Source organism: Pristiophorus japonicus, chromosome 11 (assembly GCF_044704955.1).
Source record: "Pristiophorus japonicus isolate sPriJap1 chromosome 11, sPriJap1.hap1, whole genome shotgun sequence".
NCBI lineage: Eukaryota > Metazoa > Chordata > Chondrichthyes > Pristiophoridae > Pristiophorus > Pristiophorus japonicus.
In genome coordinates, this window is record NC_091987.1 from 145,800,495 (window position 1) to 145,822,291 (window position 21,797).

General features: G+C 47.9%; 1 protein-coding gene across 1 annotated transcript in view; it reads right to left on the minus strand.

Moving 5' to 3' along the window:
• LOC139275610 (coagulation factor VII-like) overlaps positions 1-21,797 on the minus strand; it is an 86,158-nt gene that overhangs the window by 47,468 nt on the left and 16,893 nt on the right. Inside the window, exons 2-4 of the mRNA XM_070892780.1 lie at positions 20,319-20,479; positions 12,242-12,266; positions 3,648-3,761 (exon numbers count right to left, since the gene is read on the minus strand). Of these exons, the coding sequence (XP_070748881.1) occupies positions 3,648-3,761; positions 12,242-12,266; positions 20,319-20,479 (300 nt within the window). The remainder of the gene's footprint in view (positions 1-3,647; positions 3,762-12,241; positions 12,267-20,318; positions 20,480-21,797) is intronic.

Here is a 21,797-nt window from a genome sequence, read left to right on the forward strand (position 1 = left end):
TTTCCCCATAAAAACCAGCAATTGCTCTCCTCACCCACCTATATATCAATTTCCGATTTCCGGGCCGGGCCGCTGCACACTGCTCTCAGCAGGCCGGGGCCATTGAAGGGAGCAGCGTGCGGCGGCATGCCACTGGCAGGGAGCAGCGCATGCTGCTGCAGGAGGGCGACGGCTGATTGCAGTGCGGGCAGGTACAGCAGGAATGGTGAGGTTGGGAGGAAGGAGCGGCAAGAGAATGTAGAGGGATGTGATCGGGGCCCAGGAGAGGCAAGGGCCCAGGGGCAGCATGGGCCAGCCCACACTGCGATACGTGTGCGCGCTCAGTCTGTGCAGCAGAGCTGGTCTCCAGTTAGTCTTGGGTAATCCTTGCCACTGGACCAAGACCTGGCTCTGTCAAGCCCGTGTGGTGTCTGGTTTGCAACGGCCACCACACATTAAAAAAAATCCACGCACAGGCATCTTCCACCCTTCAGGATGTAGTTTGAGATCTGGAATATCATTGAAACACCTGTGAACTCATCCGTTTCCGGCGTGGAAGCAAGTCATCCTCGTTTCAAGGGACTGCCTATGATGATGATATATTAATTGTTTTTATTCATTCACAGGTGTGGCGAACACTAAAAAGGCCAATATTTATTGCCCATCCCTAATTTCCTTTGAGTAGGTGGTGTGCCGCCATTTCAGATTTCAGTTAAGAGTCAACCACATTGCTATGGGTCTGATGTCACATATAGGCCAGACCAGGTAAGGGTGGCAGATTTCCTTCCCTAAAGAACATTAGTGAACCAAATGGGTTTTATGCGACAATTAGATAGTTCTTTGGTTACCAGCTTTTGAAAAAAAATTCCAGATCTATTTAATTGACTGAATTTAAATTGCACAGCTGCCATGAATTTGAACTCATGTCTCTAGATCATTAGTTCAAGTGTCTCGATTACTAGTCCCGTAGCATAACCACTATGCTACCGTACCCCGTGAAGGAACTAACCGCATGATTCTGACCAGATCACTTGTCCAAATGGTCTGTGGGTGAAAGTCCTCCCTCACCACCATAGCAAGGGCCCAGCATACCCACAGGAAAATTCCATGTGGTATCAATTCAGTCCGGTGTAAATTCTGTAAGATGCCCATTCAATATGGCATTTGAAACAGATGGTGCCCAGTCAGTATGGTTCCCATTCGATGTTGTGCTAATTCCACGTGGTATTCGTTCGTAATTCCATCTGGCACCCAGGCATTATGGTATTATTTTCATACAGTATCCATTCCATCTGGTACCCTTTTCAAGTGGTATTCATTCCATCTGCTACCCATTCAATGTGGTATCCATTCACTGTGGTGCCTATTTTATCTGGTGCCCATTCAATGTGGTATCCATTCACTGTGGTGCCTATTCTATCTGGTGCCCTTCCAAATAGCATCCATTGCATGCGGTGCTCATTCCAAACATTACCCATTCATTTTGGTTATTATTCCACATGGTGCCAATTCCGTATGTTACCCATTCCAAGTGACTCCCATTTTACCACTTAAAAGATGCAATAGGCACAGTCTCAACCACTCCCTCTTACCAAACATTCCAAGCTCCAACAATCATCTGTGTTAACTAATTTCCCCCCTTGCTCACTTATTGGTCATTTTAAATTGATGACCTCTTGCTACTGTCAAATTCCAATATGTAATTTTAATAGTGTCAATTAGATCTTCCATTACCCTTTCCTGCAGTGGACATAGTCCCAGGATCTTCAGTCTTTCCTTGGGATCTTCCAGGCTAGCAGCGAGGTCTGCTGCAGGCTCAGTGGCCCAGGTGGTCACAGATTGCTCCTTCAGCACAGGATAGTACAGGGATGGTTGGATGGAGGCATGGAAGGAGAGATGGATGGAAGGAGGGAGACAGTGATGGTGGTATAGATGAAAGTATGGATGGAGGGGTGGATGGACATAGGGAGGAAAGGATGTGGGAGGGATGGATAGAAGGATTGAGGGCTGTGGGGAGGAATGAAGTAATGGAGGGAAGGAGGAAGGAATGGGAGGATAGGTTTTGGGATGGATGGAAGGATGAGAGACTGATGGATGGAGGGGGAAGGATAAATGAATGGAGGGATGCGGGATGAATGAAGGAACAGAAGGATGGTCAGATGGAGAGGAACCAATGAAGAGATGGAGGGAGAGAGGGAGGAGTAGTTAGATGGAGGAGTGGAAAGATGGAGGGATGGTGGAGGGGTGGTGGATGGATGGCAGGAAGGATGTATTGAATTGTTTTTGCTATCTAGTTTGTGAAGCAATCTAATTTGGGGTCCTTTCATTTGGCTAAATCCCTAAGATAATGAACTCTAGTAAGACTGGACTAAGAGTGAAGTGGATTTGATTGAGTAATAGTCAATCAATAGAAACCTTTGATGGAAAGCTAATTCTCAAATCTAAACTTTATAGAAATTTACAGCGCAGAAGAAGGCCATTTCGGCCCATCGTGTCCACACCGGCCAACAAAGAGCCACACGGCCCTTGGTCAGCAGCCTTAAAGGTTACATATGAAACTATGAACAATGAAGGAAAGGCAAAGAGCACCCAGCCCATTCAATCTACCTCACAAAACTATGACACCCCTTATACTGAAAACATCTACACACCACCCACAACCCTATGCACAAAGAAGTTCCCCCCCACTCCTCAAATCCCCTCTAAACCTTCCACTAACCACCTTAAAACTATGCCCCCTCGTAATAAACCTCTCCAATAGACCCTTACTATCCACTATGTCCAGGCCCCTCAATATTTTGTACACCTCGATGAGGTCTCCTCTCAACCTCCTCTGTTCCAATGAGAACAAACCCAGCCTATTCAATCTGCCCTCATAACTAAGATTCTCCATTCCAGGCAGCATCCTAGTAAATCTCCTCTGCACCCTCTCTAGTGCAATAATGTCCTTCCTATAATACGATGACCAGAACTGCATGCAGTACTCCAGCTGTGGCCTAACCAAAGTATTATACAATTTAAGCATAACCTCCCTGCTCTTATGCCTTGGCCAATAAAGGCAAGCATTCCGTATGCCTTCTTAACCACTTATCCGCTACTTTCAGGGATCTGTTGACATGCTCTCCAAGGTCCCTTTGTACATCTACACTATTAAGTGGCCTACCACTTAATATGTATACCCTTTCCTTATTAGCCCTCCCAAAGTGCATCACCTCTCATTTCTCTGAATTAAATTCTATTTGTCACTGCTCTGCCCACCTGACCAATAGATTGATATCCTCCTGCAGCCCTTGACTTTCCTCTTCATTATCAACCACACAGTGTCGTCTGCAAACGTCTTAATCATACTCTCTATATTCAAATCTAAATCGTTGATATATACCACAAAAAGCAAGGGACCCAGTACTGAGCCCTATGGAACCCCACTGGAAACATCCTTCCAGTCACAAAAACATCCATCAATCATTACCCTTTGCTTCCTACCTCCAAGCCAATTTTGGATCCAACTTGCCACTTTGCCCTGTATCCCATGGGCTATAACCTTCATGCTAATCTACCATGTGGGACTTTATCAAAAGCCTTGCTAAAGTCCATATATACCACATCGTACGCACGTTATACATTGGGCTTCCAGAACAAGACCCTCCAAAATGTACCAGCAACCTTACCTATTTCACAATTCCAACCTTCAAAGTTGTCTGTACACCAGCACTGGTAACGCTGCAATTGGTCCTCACAGGATCCTCCATTTTGGCAAGGGTTTGATTTGCATTGATCCCCATCTGTATGTGACAAATATTAAAATAAGCCAGTAGTTAGAACAAAGTAACAAAATCAATGTTTAGTAAAAATATTTGGATTTCAGATATTGGGTGTTATGTATGTAACGATGTAATACTTGCCACCAGAGGGCGCGACTGTTGGAGTCCTAATGGTCACTTGCACACACATGCAGGGCCAGTATAAAAGGTTGGCTGTCATGTTGTTTAGGCTCTCTGGAGTTGTAATAAAGAAGACTAAGTCATACTAAGTTTAGCGCACAGTACTCAGCCTCGTAGAGTTCTTCTATACACCATAATTGGCGACGAGTAACAGAATACGAACCTTCACGCAACCACAGCTGCCGTTGTAATATTAGAGCGATTTGTAGGGGGTGATGATTGGGAAGCCTTCGTCGAGCGTCTCGACCAGTACTTCATGGCCAATGAGCTGGAAGGAGACACTAATGCGGCCAAGTGCAGGGCGGTTCTCCTCACCGTCTGTGGGCCTAAAATATACGGCCTCATCAGGAGTCTGCTTGCACTGACAAAGCCAACAGAGAAGGAATATACAGAGTTGTGCATGCTGGTTCGAGACCACCTCAAGCTGAAGGAGAGTATCCTCATGGCCAGATATTGTTTTTACACGCACCATCGCTCCGGGGGCCAGGACGTGGTGGATTATGTCGCCGACCTGAGACGCCTCGCGGGACCTTGCGATTTTGGAGCTGCGTTGGGGCAAATGCTGCGGGACTTTTTTATGCTGGGTATCAGCCATGAGGTCATTTTTTGAAAGCTGTTGACTGCCGAAACCCTCGACCTGAGCAGAGCCATCGCGATCGCCCAGGCATGCATGGCCACAGACGATAACACCAAATAGATATCTTCTCAACATCGAAGCTCACCGGCAAGTACTGTGCGTAAAATTACGTCGCTAGCAGGCCGAACTGCATATGGCAGGGCCTATACATCTGCGGCTGCAAGACCTGTGATGACTCAGAGTCCGCCATTAAGGGTGAATGTGAATCCATTAGCACCGTGTTGGCGCTGCGGGAGTAATCATCGGGCCCATCAATGTCAATTCAAGCACTGCGTGCGCAAAGGCTGCGCAACAATGGGGCACCTCCAGTGAATGTGCAAACGTGTTGAAACATACCACGTGGCAGAGGATGATCATCCGGCGTGGATCACGCAACATAGGCAACTCAAATCGAGGAAGAAGTGTATGGGGTACATACCTTCACCACCAAGAGCCCTCCTCTAATGCTGAAAGTCAAATTAAATGGAGTTCCAGTATCCATGGAGTTGGACACGGATGCGAGTCAGTCAATAATGAGCCAGAAGGCTTTTGAGAAACTGTGGGACAATAAAGCACAAAGGCCCAAACTGAGCTCGATTAATGCAAAGTTGCGTACCTACATCAAAGAGTTTATACCAGTCATTGGAAGTACGGCAGTGAGGGTATCGTATGATGGAGCTGTGCATGACCTATCATTGTGGATTGTTCCAGGCAATGGCCCAACGCTGTTTGGCAGAAACTGGCTAGAAAAGATTAGATGGAATTGGAATGACATCAAAGCACTATCTTCAGTGGATGACACCTCGTGTGCTCAAGTGCTGAGCAAGTTTTCCTCGCTATTCGAACCAGGCATCGGCAACTTCACAGGCGCCAAGGTACAGATCCATCTAGACCCCGATGCACGGCCCGTCCATCACAAGGCTCGGGTGGTTCCGTACATGATGAGAGAGAAAGTCGAGATCAAACTGGACAGACTCCAAAGCGAAGGAATGATATCGCCAGTCGAGTTCAACAAGTGGGCCAGTCCAATTGTTCCAGTGTTGAAAAGCGATGGCACGGTCAGAATCTGCGGAAACTACAAGTTAACGATTAACCAAGTCTCACTACAGGACCAGTACCCGCTGCCCAAGGCGGATGACCTGTTCGCAACGTTAGCGGGGGGGGAAGTCATTCACCAAGTTGGACCTAACCTCTGCCTGCATGACACAGGAGCATCAACACACACAAAGGGCTGTTTATATACCTCAGATGCCCTTTCGGGATTCGCTCAGCTGCAATCATTTTCCAGAGAAACATGGAGAATTTGCTGAAATCTGTTCCGCGCAACGTTGTGTTTCAAACGACATCCTGATCACTGGTCGTGACACCATCGAACATCTACACAACCTGGAAGAGGTTGTAAGTCACCTAGACAGAGTGGGACTCAGGCTGAAATGCTCCAAGTGTGTTTTCCTGGTGCCAGAAGTCGAATTTTTGGGAGAAAGATTGCAGCAGACAGCATCATGCCCACGGACTCAAAGAAAGAGGCCATCAAGAATGCAGCCAGACCACAGAATGTGATGGAGCTACGTTCATTCCTGGGACTCCTCAACTATCTTGGTAACTTTCTACCCGGGTTGAGCCTTTGCACATGTTGCTATGTAAGGGTGATGACTGGGTTTGGGGCAAATCTCAAGGCACAGCCTTTGAGAAGGCCAGGAACCTGCTATGTTCAAATAAGTTACTTGCACACTATGACCCATGTAAACGTTTAGTGCTAGCTTATTACGCCTCATCATACGGGGTCGGCTGTGTGTTACAGCAAGCCAATGTATCGGGCAACCTCCAACCGGTTGCAAATGCGTCATAAGTCTGTTTAAGGCTGAGAGAGCCTATAGAATGGTCGAGAAAGAGGCGTTAGCATGTGTATATGGGGTTAAGAAAATGCACCAATACCTATTTGAACTTTGGTTTGAGCTTGAAACTGACCACAAGCTGCTCATTTCACTGTTTTCAGAGAGCAAAGGTATAAATACCAATGCTTCGTTCTGCATCCAAAGATGGGCACTAACATTATCCACTTATGACTATGTTATCCGCCACAGACCAGGCACTGAAAACTGTGCCAATGTTCTCAGCCGGCTACCATTGCCCACCACTGGGGTTGAAATGGCACAGTCCGCAGACTTACTACTGGTCATGGATGCTTTTGAGAGCGAGGGGTTACCCGTCACAGCTCGCCAGATCAGGACCTGGACCAGCCAGGATCCTGTGTTATCATTAGTAAAGAGTTGCATCCTAAATGAGAACTGGTCGGCCGTTCCCGGGGAAATGCAAGATGAAATTAAGCCGTTTCAATGTCTCTTATGGGGTAATCGCGTGGTTTTGCCAAAAAAAGGCAGGGAAACGTTTATACGCGACTTACACAGTACCCACCCAGGCATTGTCATGATGAAGGCAATTGCCGGGTCGCATGTTTGGTGGCCAGGCATTGACTCGGATTTGGAGTCATGCGTACACCAGTGCAACACTTGCTCGCAACTGAGCAATGCACCAAGGGAGGCTCCACTGAGTCTGGGGTCATGGCCCTCCAAACCGTGGTCCAGGATCCACGTAGATTTTGCTGGCCCCTTTCTAGGAAAGATGTTTTTAGTAGTTGTGGACGCTTACTCCAAATGGATTGAATGCGTAATCATGTCATCCAGCACGTCCACAGCCACCATTGGAAGCCCCCGGGCCATGTTCACCACCCATGGCTTGCCCGATGTCCTTGTCAGCGCCAATGGACCGTGTTTCACCGGCTCGGATTTCAACGAGTTTATGACCCGCAATGGCATCAAGCATGTCAGGTCTGCTCCGTTTAAGTCGCATCTAACGGTCAAGCAGAGCGGGCAGTCCAAACAATTAAGCAGAGCATGATGCGCGTGACGGACGGCTCCCTGCAGACCCGCTTGTCTCTCATTCTGCTCAGTTACAGGACGCGACCTCACTCGCTCACCGGGGTTCCCCCGGCAGAATTGGTAATGAAGAGAGCACTCAAAACCAGGCTCTCACTAGTCCACCCGGACCTTAATCATCACGTGGAAACCCGGCGACACCGGCAGAACATGTACCACGATCACGCGGCTGTTTCACGTGACATTGATGTTAACGACCCTGTGTTTGTCCTGAATTACGGTCATGGTCCCAAGTGGGTTGTTGGCACTGTTTTAGCCAAGGAAGGAAATTGGGTGTTTATCATCAAACTGTTAAATGGTTAAATGTGCAGAAAGCATTTAGATCAGACCAAATTGCGATTTACTGACAACCAGGAACGATTTGAAGAGGACATCACCATTGACGATCTACCAACACACACCCAACCAGCAATCGACCTCGCTGTCAATCACGAGGATGAACCCACCGTTCATGACAGTCCGGTCAGACCAGCCGCGGTGCTGTGCAGCAACTTAGACGATCAACCAGGGAGCGAAGGGCTCCGGATCGCCTGAAGACTTTGTGGCGGGGGGGGTGGGGGGTGGCGGGGGAGTGATGTTATGTATGTAACTGTAATATTTGCCACCAGAGGGTGCGACTGTTGGAGTCCTAATGGTCACCTGCACACACGTGCAGGGCCAGTATAAAAGGTTGGCTGTCATGTTGTTTAGGCACGCTGGAGTTGAAATAAAGAAGACTAAGGTCACACTCAGTTTAGCTCACAGTACTCAGCCTCGTGGAGTTCTTCTATACACTACATTGGGAATACAACTTTGAAGTTTAGAATTTAATAAAAACGCGGGCTATGAAAGTATACTCTGTTTATTGTTCATTTTTTTCTCAGTCCTACTCTGCTACTGTGCTGAAACCTGGGCATGACTGTGACCTCTACCTTCTGCAGCACTTTCTGCTGACATTCTGTGCTTGATTGCTTAATTCCCACTGTTAGGCCTGCTTTACCTACCTGTTCAATTCCCGCTCCACTGCTGAGACTCCGTGTCTCCTGGTGGCACCCACCCAGCTCTCCCCCCCCCCCTACCACTATCTGCCATGCCCACCGAGCCTGCACTACTCCGCCCTACCTTCAGACCTTATCCCTCGTCCTTTGTGGACAGGGGTGATCGGTTCCTCAGGCTTCTCACCTCCCTTATGGAAATGTATTTTTATCTAAGCTGTACCACACTATTTTTGTGCCCTTTTAATATAAAACAAAATGGAGTCCTGGTCCTTCCAGAAATTTCTGCAACAGACAGTCTGTTTGCATAAACAGCTAAACCTGGCTTGAAACGGCTGATAACTAATCAATGGCCACCAGACAGCTAGGAGACAAGTCCTGCTGAAACAGGTACCACCCATGGTGCTCTCCTATTGTCCATACAACACCAGTTCCACTCCACCCTTTTCCAAATACTCAAACCACCAGCCAGTATCTCTTGTACAGACCTCATCCATTTGATGCAAAAAGATAACTGACCAGGAAACTGGACAATCCTGACACAATGCAATGCCAGTAATAGCTCATTACCACACTCTCATCGAGTAATGGCTGACTGGCCAACTGATAACCCTGACAAAAGGAAATATTTGGAAACCATGTCAGGACAAGGATGTAGTAATTAACTCTTTATCTGTATTCACTGACTGCAAGACAGAGCCAATACACAGGAAGAGGCCATAACTTGGGTTTTTACTGTATAAATATCTTGTGAAATTGTACCATTTGGAAGGTGTTCACTTAGCCATTGACTGAGTGTGGCCTTTCCCTTGCTAGCAAGTAAAATTAAAGGAACATCTGCCGGGCTGAAGGTGTCTGAGTCGTATATTGTGAGTCGAGATTTCGACACCCTGCAGCTGTTCCTCAAAGCTGATCCCTTCGATTACCTTTCTACCTCCCTGAGCTCCCTGAGCTTCATTGTTCCTGGTCCCTATGTTTCCGTTCCACTGCCTCCCATCCACCGCTGGGCCATGGGACCTGCTAGCGGGGTTTGTTAACGCCCAGGACCTCCACGGACGTTAGAGCTGTGGTTTAGGGTTAGCGCTCTCGCCTCTGAGTCAGAAGGTTGTGGGTTCAAGGCCCACTTAAGAGCCTTGAGCACAACATCCAGGTTGACACTCAAATACAGCACTAAGGGGGTGCTGCACTGTCTTTGGATGAGACTTTAAACCAAGGCCCCGTTTTCCCTCTCAGATAGACGTAAAAGGTGCCACTATTTTGAAGAAGAGCAGAGACACTTTCCCTGGTGCACCAGGCAATAATTATCCCTCATTCAACACCATTAAACAGACTATTGGGTCATTATCACATTGCTGTTTGTGGGATCTTGCTGTGTGTACATTGGTTATCGGATTTCCTAAATTACAACCGTGACTACCCTTCAAAAAGTACTTAATTGGCTGTAAATTTCTTTGGGATGTCCTGAGGTGGTGAAATGTACTATATAAATGCAAGTCTTTCTATATTTTATTCCACTGGCTCTTGGTCAATTCTCTGCACCTCCTCGGCTCCCTCAATCTACTGCCCAACCTTCACCAGTGCCCAGCTATTACACTCCTCTATAATTCATGTTCTCATTTAGCTGCTGTTCTGGACCCAAGCCTGTACCTTCTTCTCTCTTGTTTTGTTATTTTTGTTCCCTCAGACTCTCCTTTCAGGTACGTTGCCTGCCTCTTCCCCACGAGCCTTACCCCAACCCTCATCCATCACTGCTCCTCTGCCTTCCTACCTTGCTTCAGCCACACCCAGGCTTGAATCCCCCTTGAATAAGGCCGCAGTTACCATCTGTGCCTGTCTCGGCACTCTCTGACAGGCTCAGCACGCCATCCATCGCTGTCTCTTTATGTGCAGAAACTCCAGCTGTCCCATCCTCCTTTCTTGCTGACCATCTTACCAAGGGCACCCACTGGGACCTAACTTCATCAACCTCCTCGCTGTCCTACTCATACCACCCACCACTGCCCCTTGAACTCTGAGAGTGATCACCACCCCACTCCCCATTTCTTTCCAAGTGTCTGTACACTCAAGGGAGTCCATTGCCCTCCACAACCTTATTATAGATGATTGCATTGACATCCTGGCTTTGATTGAAACTTGGATTGGTGGGGTGAAACCTTACTGAAGCCTCCCCACCTGGATATACTTTCCACCACCTACTCGGCCCAAATCACTGCAGTGGTAGCGTGGCCTTCATCACCAAATCACAGTATCTCCCCTACTCCACTGGCACCTATTCCCCCTTCGAACATCTTAACCTTGTTCCTCCCTTTCTTGCCTGCCCTTTAAATCCTCATTGTCTACGGCCTCTCCATACCATACCTGAGTTTCTCCCCAAGATATCGTTTCTTTTTTTCTCCCTCACATAGCACCTCTTCATTCTCTTGATTTCCATTTCCATCTCAGCTCCACTTGCTCTCTCTCCTCTGATTTCACTGCCCCCCTGACCCTTAAATGTTTCTCCACTACCAACTTTCTTCTTAAACCCCTCCCCCCGGAATCTGATTTCACTCAGGTTTCTGCCCCTCTCAAAATGGCCCTAACCAAAATCATGAACAACATTCTCTTTGACTGTGATCATGTTGTAATATCTTTCCTCGACCTGTCTGCAGCCTTTGACACGATTGATCACACCATCCTCCTCCAACGCCTCTCCTCCATTGTCCAGCTCAGTGAGATTATCCTCACTTAGTTCCACTCTTACTTGTCCAATCATGTCCAGAATATCTCCAGCAATGGCTTCTCTTCCCACCCCCACACCATCGCTTCGAGAGTTTATCCTATGACCCCTCCACTAGGCAACATCATCTGCAGACATAGGGTCAACCACAGGTACGCTGATGACACCCAACTTTACCTCTCCCAACCTCCACTTCCTCTTTTTGTCTGATATCTAGTCTGGACAAGTTGTAGCTTCCTCCAACTAGGCACTGTGAAGACCAAAATCGTTGTCTTCACCCCCCCTCCGCCTCCCCCCACCCCCTGCCAAAAGGTCTGTACTTTCATCACTGATTCCATTCCACTCCCTGGCCATTGCCTCAGGCTGAACCAGAATATTTGCAATCGCAGTGACTTGAGCTGAGCTAAGCTTGCAACCCTATGAATCAGTTCTCCACTTCCCTCCTGGAAGTTCGCTTCCGCTGGAATTGGGTAGCGCCCGCCAATACTTTTGCTCTCCCGCAAAAGTTAACGCGCATTTTCTAGCCCCGAAATTGTAGTTTAGCCCAGACTGATGGGATGACCATAAGAGCCCAATGGTTGGGTGATCTTCTTCCATTTCCTGGAGGCCATTAATCTGGCAGTGACTGGCACGCTCCCTCAGATTCACCAGGAATGACTGTTGTGAGAAATATAAAACTACTGCAGTGAGGGTGCATTTCTGAGCTTGGGGCTAAGGCCAACCTTTAATCAACAGGGAAACCTTCAATCTGCCTTCTAACCATTGGCACATCTTACTTGGGACTGCTTTAAGCAGAAACCTTGATGAGCACAAAATTCACAACAGAAACTAACTGAGTCTCGCCCTTCAGTGCTGTGGAGTGGACTTTACTGTCACACCCGTGACATAGCTCCTGGGTTTTCACCATTTCAGAAAAGTAGCTCAAACTTATTAAAGATACATCAAGAACAAACACTTCAATGGATGTCCATCACAAACATGAGGTCAGACAGAATTTGACAAATACCGAGGAATAACATTTCATTCAGAAATAATCTGACTATCTATCTACTAATCCGAGAGAGTTCATCGAAACATACCCATGTAGATCTTCCAGAATTCCTCCTGGGGAAAAAGGAAAAATGAGCATTGCATAAATCACCTTTGAAACAATATTTACGTGAAGTACAGATGATTGCAGAAGTAAAGACTAAGGCCTAGAAATCCTTTGAAAACAGGCATGGGTTCACGATGCGCTAGCAACCCGTGCCTGTTTGGAGGACTGCAGGCAGCACCTAAAATTCGTGCTGCCTGCTACTTGACATGTTTGTAGTGTTCAGCCAAACGCTGCTGAGTGGCTGAACGCTCAGCGGGGAGCCCAATTTCGTGCAAGGCTAGTTCCAATTAAAGCTAGCCTGCATGTCTTAAAGGGGAGGTGCTTTCTGCCTGGTTGTGGAGGCAAGTGTTATAAAGAAGAAGACTGAATAATGGCTCAATAGGCCAGAGAAAGGGCTCCAAGGTTCTCGGATGCAGCACTGGAGGCGCGAGGTCCAGGAGTTCAACTCTAGAAGGCAGGTCCTCTTTCCACCGTGAGCCACCAGGGCCTCCAGGTGACAGACCAGACTGAAGTGGGAGCAGATAGCCAATGTGGCAAATGCCAGCAGTGTAGCCCCAAGGACCTGGATGCAGTGCAGGAAGAAGTTCAATGATCTCACACGAATGGGCAAGGTCAATGAATTCATCTTCACATGCCATATCCCAGCATCTGCATTATTAGCCTCACACACTGCTCAATGTAACATACCCCCATCACTCACCGACCAACGATCTCTACCAAGCACAACTCATACCTCACATTCAGAGCTTCACCTCACTCGCACACACTTACCACTGCTGCAAGCCTCACACCCACATCTCACAGCATAAACACACTGTCAGCTATTCAACCATACACATTGCACTGACACACTTTCTTTTCTCTTGCAGGAAAAGGTGACACATAACCAGCGCCAGCAGAACATAACCAGCATGGGACAGATCGCCTCCATCACCTCACCCATTGGAGGAGACGGTGCTGGCCATTTTTGGCAGGGGATTGGCTGAGCCCGTGGCTAGCAGCGGGGCTGAACGAATACAAGATGCCGGTATCCTCATATGATATCCTCCTTCCCACATCCCACTTCCTCCTCATCCCACAACTTCTTCTGATTTACAAGCTGCACATGGTGTAAACATGTACCTCTTGCTTTCCCCTCCCCTCACCACAACCCCTTGTGCCTTTCTCATTTCAGACACCCAAGAAATCCAGCCTGTCCAGCCAGTGGGTCAACATGAAGAGGGAGAGGAGAGTGTGGAAGAAGGAGAAGGAGAAGAAGAAAATACATCGTCTTGCTTACAGCTACCAGCTCAGATATTGAATCTCTGCATATTTTAGAGGATAGGTTAGATGTGGGATCTGCACATGGCAAGACATTGGCACGAGTGGCCTGCAGCCAGGGCAGGAGGAAAGAATATCTCAGGTCCAGCTCCCAGATGGCGAGATTGCACACAAGTTCTGCTGCCTAGGATCCAGATGAAGACTTCAATGGGGCAGCCTGCAGAAGAATGCCGATGGGTATGCACACTGAAATATTTGGTGCATCGGCATCCCTGCTAGAAAGCCTGAATGCAATGTCAAGGAACATGGAGGAGTTTGGCTCCAGCCTTGCATGGAACTTTGCGCAGAGCTTGGAGCCCGTCTCTTCCAGCATGGATAGGGTGGGCAGATCCGTTAACGCACTTGTGGACCCAACCGAGATGCAGCCTCTCACGGCCGATGTCTCAGCTTCCATTGTGGCACAAGCAGAAGCCACCCAATGTCTGAGGGCTGCAGTAGAAGCTCAGAGTGAAGTCATGCAAGCTCAGCTTGCTGCCTCGCAAGCACAGATTGCTGCCATCATGGCTGGGTTTATCAGTGTTGGAAGGGGCTTGCAGGGCAGCAGTCCAGCATCTGTCCTCCAACAGATTACTACTCTACTCGGAACTCCTTCATGGCAAACAAGCCAAAGGTGGGCAGAGGAAACATAACAGGGACACCCTCAAAGCCTCCCTGATAAAGTGCAACATCCCCACTGACACCTGGGAGTCCCTGGCCAAAGACCACCCTAAGTGGAGGAAGTGCATCCGGAAGTCGCTGAGCACCTCGAGTCTCGTCGCCGAGAGCATGCAGAAATCAAGCATAACAACTATCTGTCCCACCTGTGACAGGGACTGTGGTTCTCATATTGGACTGTTCAGCCACCTAAGACCTCATTTTTAGAGTGGAAGCAAATCTTCCTCGATTCCGAGGGACTGCCTATGATGATGAGGATTGCTGTGGCGCTGCCCTGGAGGAGTGGCAATGGATCTGTGGAGGACAATCCTGCTGTCCCCACTTAGGATGACAGCATTCGTACTCCCACCAATGCCACTCCACCAGTGCTAGGCCCAGAGCTCCTTGAGGGCATCCTGCAAGGCCAACTTCAGTCTCCCTCACAAAGTCAGCAGCCTTTCACCAGCCATGCTGCAGCCACTGGGGCAGCACTGCGTAGGAGCACTCAGATAGGCAAAGGCACATGCAAGACAGGCACTAAGTGAATGCACAAGTGTGATTCGTTGATTTTTTGAAGTGATATTGGATGGATAGATGGATAAAGCTTGATTGAAATGTTTGCTTTGTGGTGGCCTTTATTTCAGCATTGTGGCCCAGATGATGCTGTGATGGTCCATAACAGAAGGAAGGTAAGGTGTGAGACTATTGGTGAATGGAGAACTGGGGTTGTGTTCAGTCCTGCTGCAGACAGATGATTCGATCCTGGATATCCCGGTCAGAAAGGGGCTGTCTGGGTTTCCTCATTCCTTCTGCTTCTTCTTCCTCCCCGACTGCTTCCTCCTCTTTCACTTCCTGCTCTTCCACCTCCTCCTCTTCCACCTCCTCCTCTTCCACCTCCTCCTCTTCCACCTCCTCCTCTTCCACCTCCTCCTCTTCCTCCTCTTCCACCTCCTCCTCTTCCACCTCCTCCTCTTCCACCTCCTCCTCCTCCTCCTCTTCCACCTCCTCCTCTTCCACCTCCTCCTCTTCCACCTCCTCCTCTTCCACCTCCTCCTCTTCCACCTCCTCCTCTTCCACCTCCTCCTCTTCCTCCTCTTCCACCTCCTCCTCTTCCACCTCCTCCTCTTCCACCTCCTCCTCTTCCACCTCCTCCTCCTCCTCCTCTTCCACCTCCTCCTCTTCCACCTCCTCCTCTTCCACCTCCTCCTCCTCCTCTTCCACCTCCTCCTCCTCCTCTTCCACCTCCTCCTCCTCCTCTTCCTCCTCCTCCTCTTCCTCCTCCTCCTCCTCTTCCACCTCCCCCTCCTCTTCCTCCTCCTCCTCTTCCTCCCCTTCCTCCTCCTCCTCTTCTTCCACCTCCCCCTCTTCCTCCTTACCGAGGGGCAACCTTTGCGGTTGCAGTATATCTCAGTCTTTAAATACGGTGACCACAAAGCCATGTGTGCGGTCGATGGCGCCCTGCACCACAGGGAAGCCACTATCCATGCTATGCCTGCCCTTCTGGCATAAACAGAATCTGTCCCCTCTCGTATGCAGCAGTGGACGGCGAACTGGGAGATGTTACAGATGTCGCCTGCTCCAGCCTGGAAGGACTCCAATGTGAAGAAATTCAAGGCCACGGTCACCTTTCTAGCTACTGATCGACGTCACATAGAAACATAGAAATTTACAGCGCAGAAGGAGGCCATTTCATGTCCACGCCAGCTGACAATGAGCCGCATGGCCCTCGGTCAGCAGCTCTGAAGGTTACATATAAACCTATGAACAATGGCAGAAAGGCAATGAGCACCCAGCCCAACCCGTCCGCCTCACAAAACTGTGACATCCCTTATACTGAAACCTTCTACACTCCACCCCACTCGGAGCCATGTGATCTCCTGGGAGAGGCAAAAACCAAATTAAAAATCCAGGCCAATATAGGGAGAAAAAAATTTGGGAAAATTCCTCTCCGACCCATCCAGGCGATCGATACTAATCCAGGAGATCACCCTGGCTGTATTCAATTCCCTGCAGTACTTCCCATTATATCTGCGCTGGCCAACAAAAGGTCATCCAGTCTAATCCCAATTACCAGCTCCAGGTTCATAACTCTGCAGGTTACGGCACTTTAAGTGCCCATCCAACCATATCTTAAAAGTGGTGAGGGTTTCTGCATCCACCACTCTTCCAGGCAGCGAGTTCCAGATCCCCACAACCCTCTGCGTAAAGAAGCACCCCCCTCAAATCCCCTCTAAATCTTCCACCAACCACCTTAAAACTATGCCCCCTCGTAATAAATCACTCCAACATAGCTTTACTATCCACTATGTCCAGGCTCCTTAATATTTTGTACAGCTCAATGAGGTCTCCTTCCAATGAGAACAAACCCAGCCTATCCAATCTGTCCTCATAACTAAGATTCTCCATTCCAGGCAGCATCCTAGTAAATCTCCTCTGCACCCTCTCTGGTGCAATCACATCCTTCCTATAAAATGGCGTCACGATCGGTCTGCTTATCATACATCCAGCGCATGCTCCTAATGGCTGCCCTTCCGTCTTCACCAAAGTGGTGCCCGGCCTGGCCCACACCAGAAGTGTGCGCGTGCTGCTCCGACACCATTTTGGTCCCAATGTGGCACCCTTCGTGCCCAAACAACGGGCACTACGCAACTGAATCACTAGGTCCATGAGTGGCCTTATAATAAGGATCCAATCAGTGCTTCCATATCAACTGGAGAGCAATGAAATGAGTGGGTCCACACGGCTGTGAGGTGGAGCCTCACCGGATGAGCGCACAGGCTGCAAAATTGCCACAATTGCACCAAAGATCTACCTCCAACTCTAGTCCCTGTCACAGTACAAGCAATCCCCACTGACAAAACCTATCTATGTAGGATAGTGATTCTCAGATCAAACGTGTTACAATTTTTACACATGATCACCATAAAAGGAACTTGACAGAACTGTTTTTAAAATGAGCCCCGGCCTGATGGCTAGTTAACTGACAGGATCTAACATCAACAGGACGATTCTCCTTTTCTCTCACGTGTTTATATTGCAATCAACAAGTCATCATATCCTGATCTCTTGCCCTTGGATCCAGTGACCGTGGTTGGAAGGGTCACATGTCCAAGAACAGGACAAATAACTGATGTGACACTCGGGGAGCAATGGGGAAAGAGCAAGTGCAATATGGGTTACGGACCTCGAGCTGGAAAGTGGGATTAGGCTGGATAGCCTCTTGTTGGCCAGCGCCGACATGATGGGCCGAAATGGCCTCCTTCCGTGCTGTAAACTTCTATGATTCTATGATTCTGTAGTTTCATTCAATGTCAGAATAGAAAGTGACAATGAGTCAATGGTTGCTGGACTGGAAAAAGGAAGCAAAGTTCAGCGAGATAAGAGAGCTGGCCCAAGTTAACTGGGCAAAAAGATTACGAACAGATCGACAGATCAGCAGTGGAAAATCTGCAAATATGATATAGCTACAGAATAAATCTATTCCTACAAGGTGAACATGGGATGCATTAAATAATAGAATTCAGTGGATAAACAAAGAGATTAAAACTAAGTTGAAACTGAGATGAGGAGGAATTTCTTCACTCAGAGGGTTGTGAATCTTTGGAATTCTCTGCCCCAGAGGGCTGTGAGTGCTGAGTCGTTGAGTATATTCAAGGCTGAGATTTTTGGATTCTAGGGGAAACAAGGGGTATGGAGATAGGGTGCGAAAGTGGAGTTGAGATCAAAGATCAGTCCTGGCCAATATTAATCCCTCAATCTACATAACTAAAACAGATTATCTGGTCATTATCACATTGCTGTTTTTGGAAGCTTGCTTTTTATTTATTCGTTCATGGGATGTGCGGAAATTGGCTGCTACATTTCCTACATTACAACAGTGACCACACTTCAAAAAGTACTTCATTGGCTATAAAGCGTTTTGGGACATCCGGTGGTCGTGAAAGGCGCTATATAAATGCAAGTCTTTTCTTTTCAGTCATGATGTTATTGTACCAAAATGTAATACCTCACTTTCATCTGTGTTGAACTTCAATTGCCAATTATGTGCGTATTGTGCAACTTTATTAATATCGTCTTGTAATTCGTTGCAGTCCTCCTCAGTGTTGACTATCCCCTCCCAATTTCATGTCATTCACAAATTTAGAAATGTTTTCGATTTTAAGTCTAAATTGTTAAGATAAATTATGAACAACAATGATCCCAGCACTGATCCTTGTGGAACTTCATTACCCACCTACTGCCACTGTGAATAGCTATCCTTTACCCCGACTCTCTGCTTTCTGTCTTGTAGCGAGCTTGCTATCCATTCTGTTATTTGTCCCCTGACCCCGATTTCTCTGACTTTATTCATTAATCTGAATTACCCTTATCTACTCTCTCTGTTACCTCTTCAAAGAATTCAATGAGGTTGGCCAAGCAAGACTTTCCCTTTTGAAATCCATGTTGGCTATTCATTATTATATGTTTGATATCTTGACAGATTAATGGTTCTGAGTGTAGCCCTGTAGAATTCAAGAGCAAGAAAGTTATGCGTGAACTGTATAAAACACTAGTTTGGCCACAGCTTGAGTACTGCGTGCAGATCTGGTCACCACACTACCGGAAGGATATGATTGCACTAGAGAGGGTGCAGAGGAGAATTGCAGAGGAGGATGTTGCCAGGACTGGAGAATTCTAGCGATGAGGAAAAATTGGATAGGCTGGGGTTGTTTTCCGTGGAACAGAAGAGGATGAGGGGAAATTTAATTGAGATGTATAAAATTATGAGGGGCCTAGATAGAGTGAATAGGAAGGACCTATTTCCTTTAACAGAGGGGTCAATAACCAGGGGGCATAGATTTAAAGTAGTTGGTAGAAGGATTAGAGGGAAGATGAGGAAACATTTCTTCACTCAGAGGGTGGTGGGGGTCTGGAACTCACTGCCTGAAAGGGTGGTAGAGGCAGAAACCTTCATCACATTTAAAAGGTACTTGGATGTGAACTTAAAGAGCCGTTACCTACAGGGCTACGGACCTAGTGCTGGAAGGTGGGATTAGGCTGGGAAACTCTTTTTCGATTGGCACAGACACAATGGGCCGAATGGCCTCCTTCTGTGTCGCAATTTTCTATGATTCTATGATTGGAACATTGCTGACGAAGTACCTTAGCCCAAAACCTTTGCCATGTCTTATCTCCAATGCAAATTGGCCCGCTGTGTGATCGCAGTGTTTACAGTTCCTATCTCCACAATCTGTTTTCCTCATCCTTCTGTGCTCAGATTCAGCAATTACAATCAGAAAGTTCAGCAGCTTCAGATCAGCCAGCCCAGAGGGGAAAGAATTCCCCGGGTTTGGTACAATGTAATGATTAACCCTTTCAAGCACAGGCCCACCGCAAAGAGAGGCTTATATGTTGCATTCTAAGAATAAAGGCTTAAGTCTAATGTGTAGAATGCATCAAGTGAAAACATTTTCAATTCAATATTACAATTGCATTAAAATCTTTGACCAGTTTGGCTCCTGATTTAATTAGACCATTGCACCTTTATTAAGGATTGTCTGTGGGGTGTGAGGGGCTAAAGGGGCTCTGACTGGGATGTGAGGGAGTCATCATCATCATAGGCAGTCCCTCGGAATCGAGGAAGACTTGCTTCCACTCTTAAAACGAGTCCTTAGGTGGCTGAACAGTCCAATACGAGAGCCACAGTCTCTGCCACAGGTGGGACAGATAGTTGCTGAGGGAAGGGTGGGTGGGACAGGTTTGCCGCACGCTCTAGCTGCTGCCTGCGCTTGATTTCTGCATGCTCTCGGCGATGAGACTCGAGGTGCTCAGCGCTCTCCCGGATGCACTTCCTCCACTTAGGGCGATCTATGGACAGGGACTCCCAGGTGGGGATGTTGCACTTTATCAGGGAGGTTTTGAGGGTGTCCTTGTAACGTTTCCTCTGCCCACCTTTGGCTCGTTTGCCGTGAAGAAGTTCCGAGTAGAGCGCTTGCTTTGGGAGGGAGTACAGGGGCTCTGACTGGGGTGTGAGGGAGGAAAGGGACTCAGAATAGAGACTGGTGTGTGAGGGAGGGGCAGGTATCAGCCTAACACAGTGGCTCTTCAATGGAAGCTTTGGCACTTACTGTTCTCTGTTCATTTTCAAACACTTCCCTCGCTTCTTCACGCGAGCAAACCTCCTCGAAACACTCCCGCTGAACGGATCCTGTTTTCAGCTCTTCAAGTCCCGAGTTAGCCCGTCTGCCTCTGTCCAGTAGACTGTTGGCCTCATTCTTCTGCAGGAAGACTAAATGGGACAGGTTTCAATAGATACATCAGCAGGAAAACAGATTGAACACACAAGTATCTAGTACACTGCACCCCTTTGGACAATACTGGTATTTAAATTAAAGTGTTGGAAGTTTATATAAATAAAGCAAGATGTTTGATCACTACTATTTCAAGATTGCCCATTTCATGCAGTTTTTTGTGTATTAGGGGCATGTTTGTTTTGTGAACACACAACCCGTGATGGACTGGCACAACTTTACCGATATCAGATGGTTCCCTATAACTGAGGGTGAGATGAGAACGACACCTCTTCAGTCCAGAGTAAGATTCACTGATTATGAATCAATTCAATAGCCCAGTGTCTGAAGGATCACAACTTAATCTATTAACTAGTAGGATAATTGGCATTGCATGGAGTTTATGAGGGACAGAAAATTATCCTCTCTGTCCAGAATACAGTCACTCCGATATCAGCTCTTTGAATGCTCTCTCTGTACATCAGTCATCATCATCATTATAGGCAATCCCTCGGAATCGAGGAAGACTTGCTTCCACGCTAAAAACGAGTCCTTAGGTGGCTGAACAGTCCAATACGAGAATCACAGTCCCTGTCACAGGTGGGACAGATAGTCGTTGAGGGAAGGGGTGGGTGGGACAGGTTTGTCGCACGCTCTTTCCGCTTCCTGCGCTTGATTTCTGCATGCTCTCGGCGATGAGACTCGAGGAGCTCAGCGCCCTCCCGGATGCACTCCCTCCACTTATGGCGGGCTTTGGCCAGGGACTCCCAGGTGTCAGTGGGAATGTTGCACTTTATCAGTTAGGCTTTGAGGATGCCCTTGTAACGTTTTCTCTCCCCACCTTTGGCTCATTTGCTGTGAAGGAGTTCCGAGAAGAGCGCTTGCTTTGGGAGTCTCATGTCTGGCATGCGAACAATGTGGCCTGCCCAGCGGAGCTGATCAAGTGTGGTCAGTGCTTCAATGCTGGGGATGCTGGCCTGGTCGAGGACGTTAACGTTGGTGTGTCTGTCCTCTCAGAGGATTTGCAGGATCTTGCGGAGACATCGTTGGTGGTATTTCTCCAGTGACTTGAGGAGTCTACTATACATGGTCCATGTCTCTGAGCCATACAGGAGGGCGGGTATTACTACAGCACTGTAGACCATGAGCTTGGCGGCAGATTTGAGGGCCTGGTCTTCAAACACTCTTTTCCTCAGGTGGCCGAAGGCTGCACTGGTGCACTGGAGGCAGTGTTGAATCTCGTCATCAATGTCTGCTCTTGTAGATAAGAGGCTCCCGAGGTATGGGAAATGGTCCACGTTGTCCAGGGCCATGCCA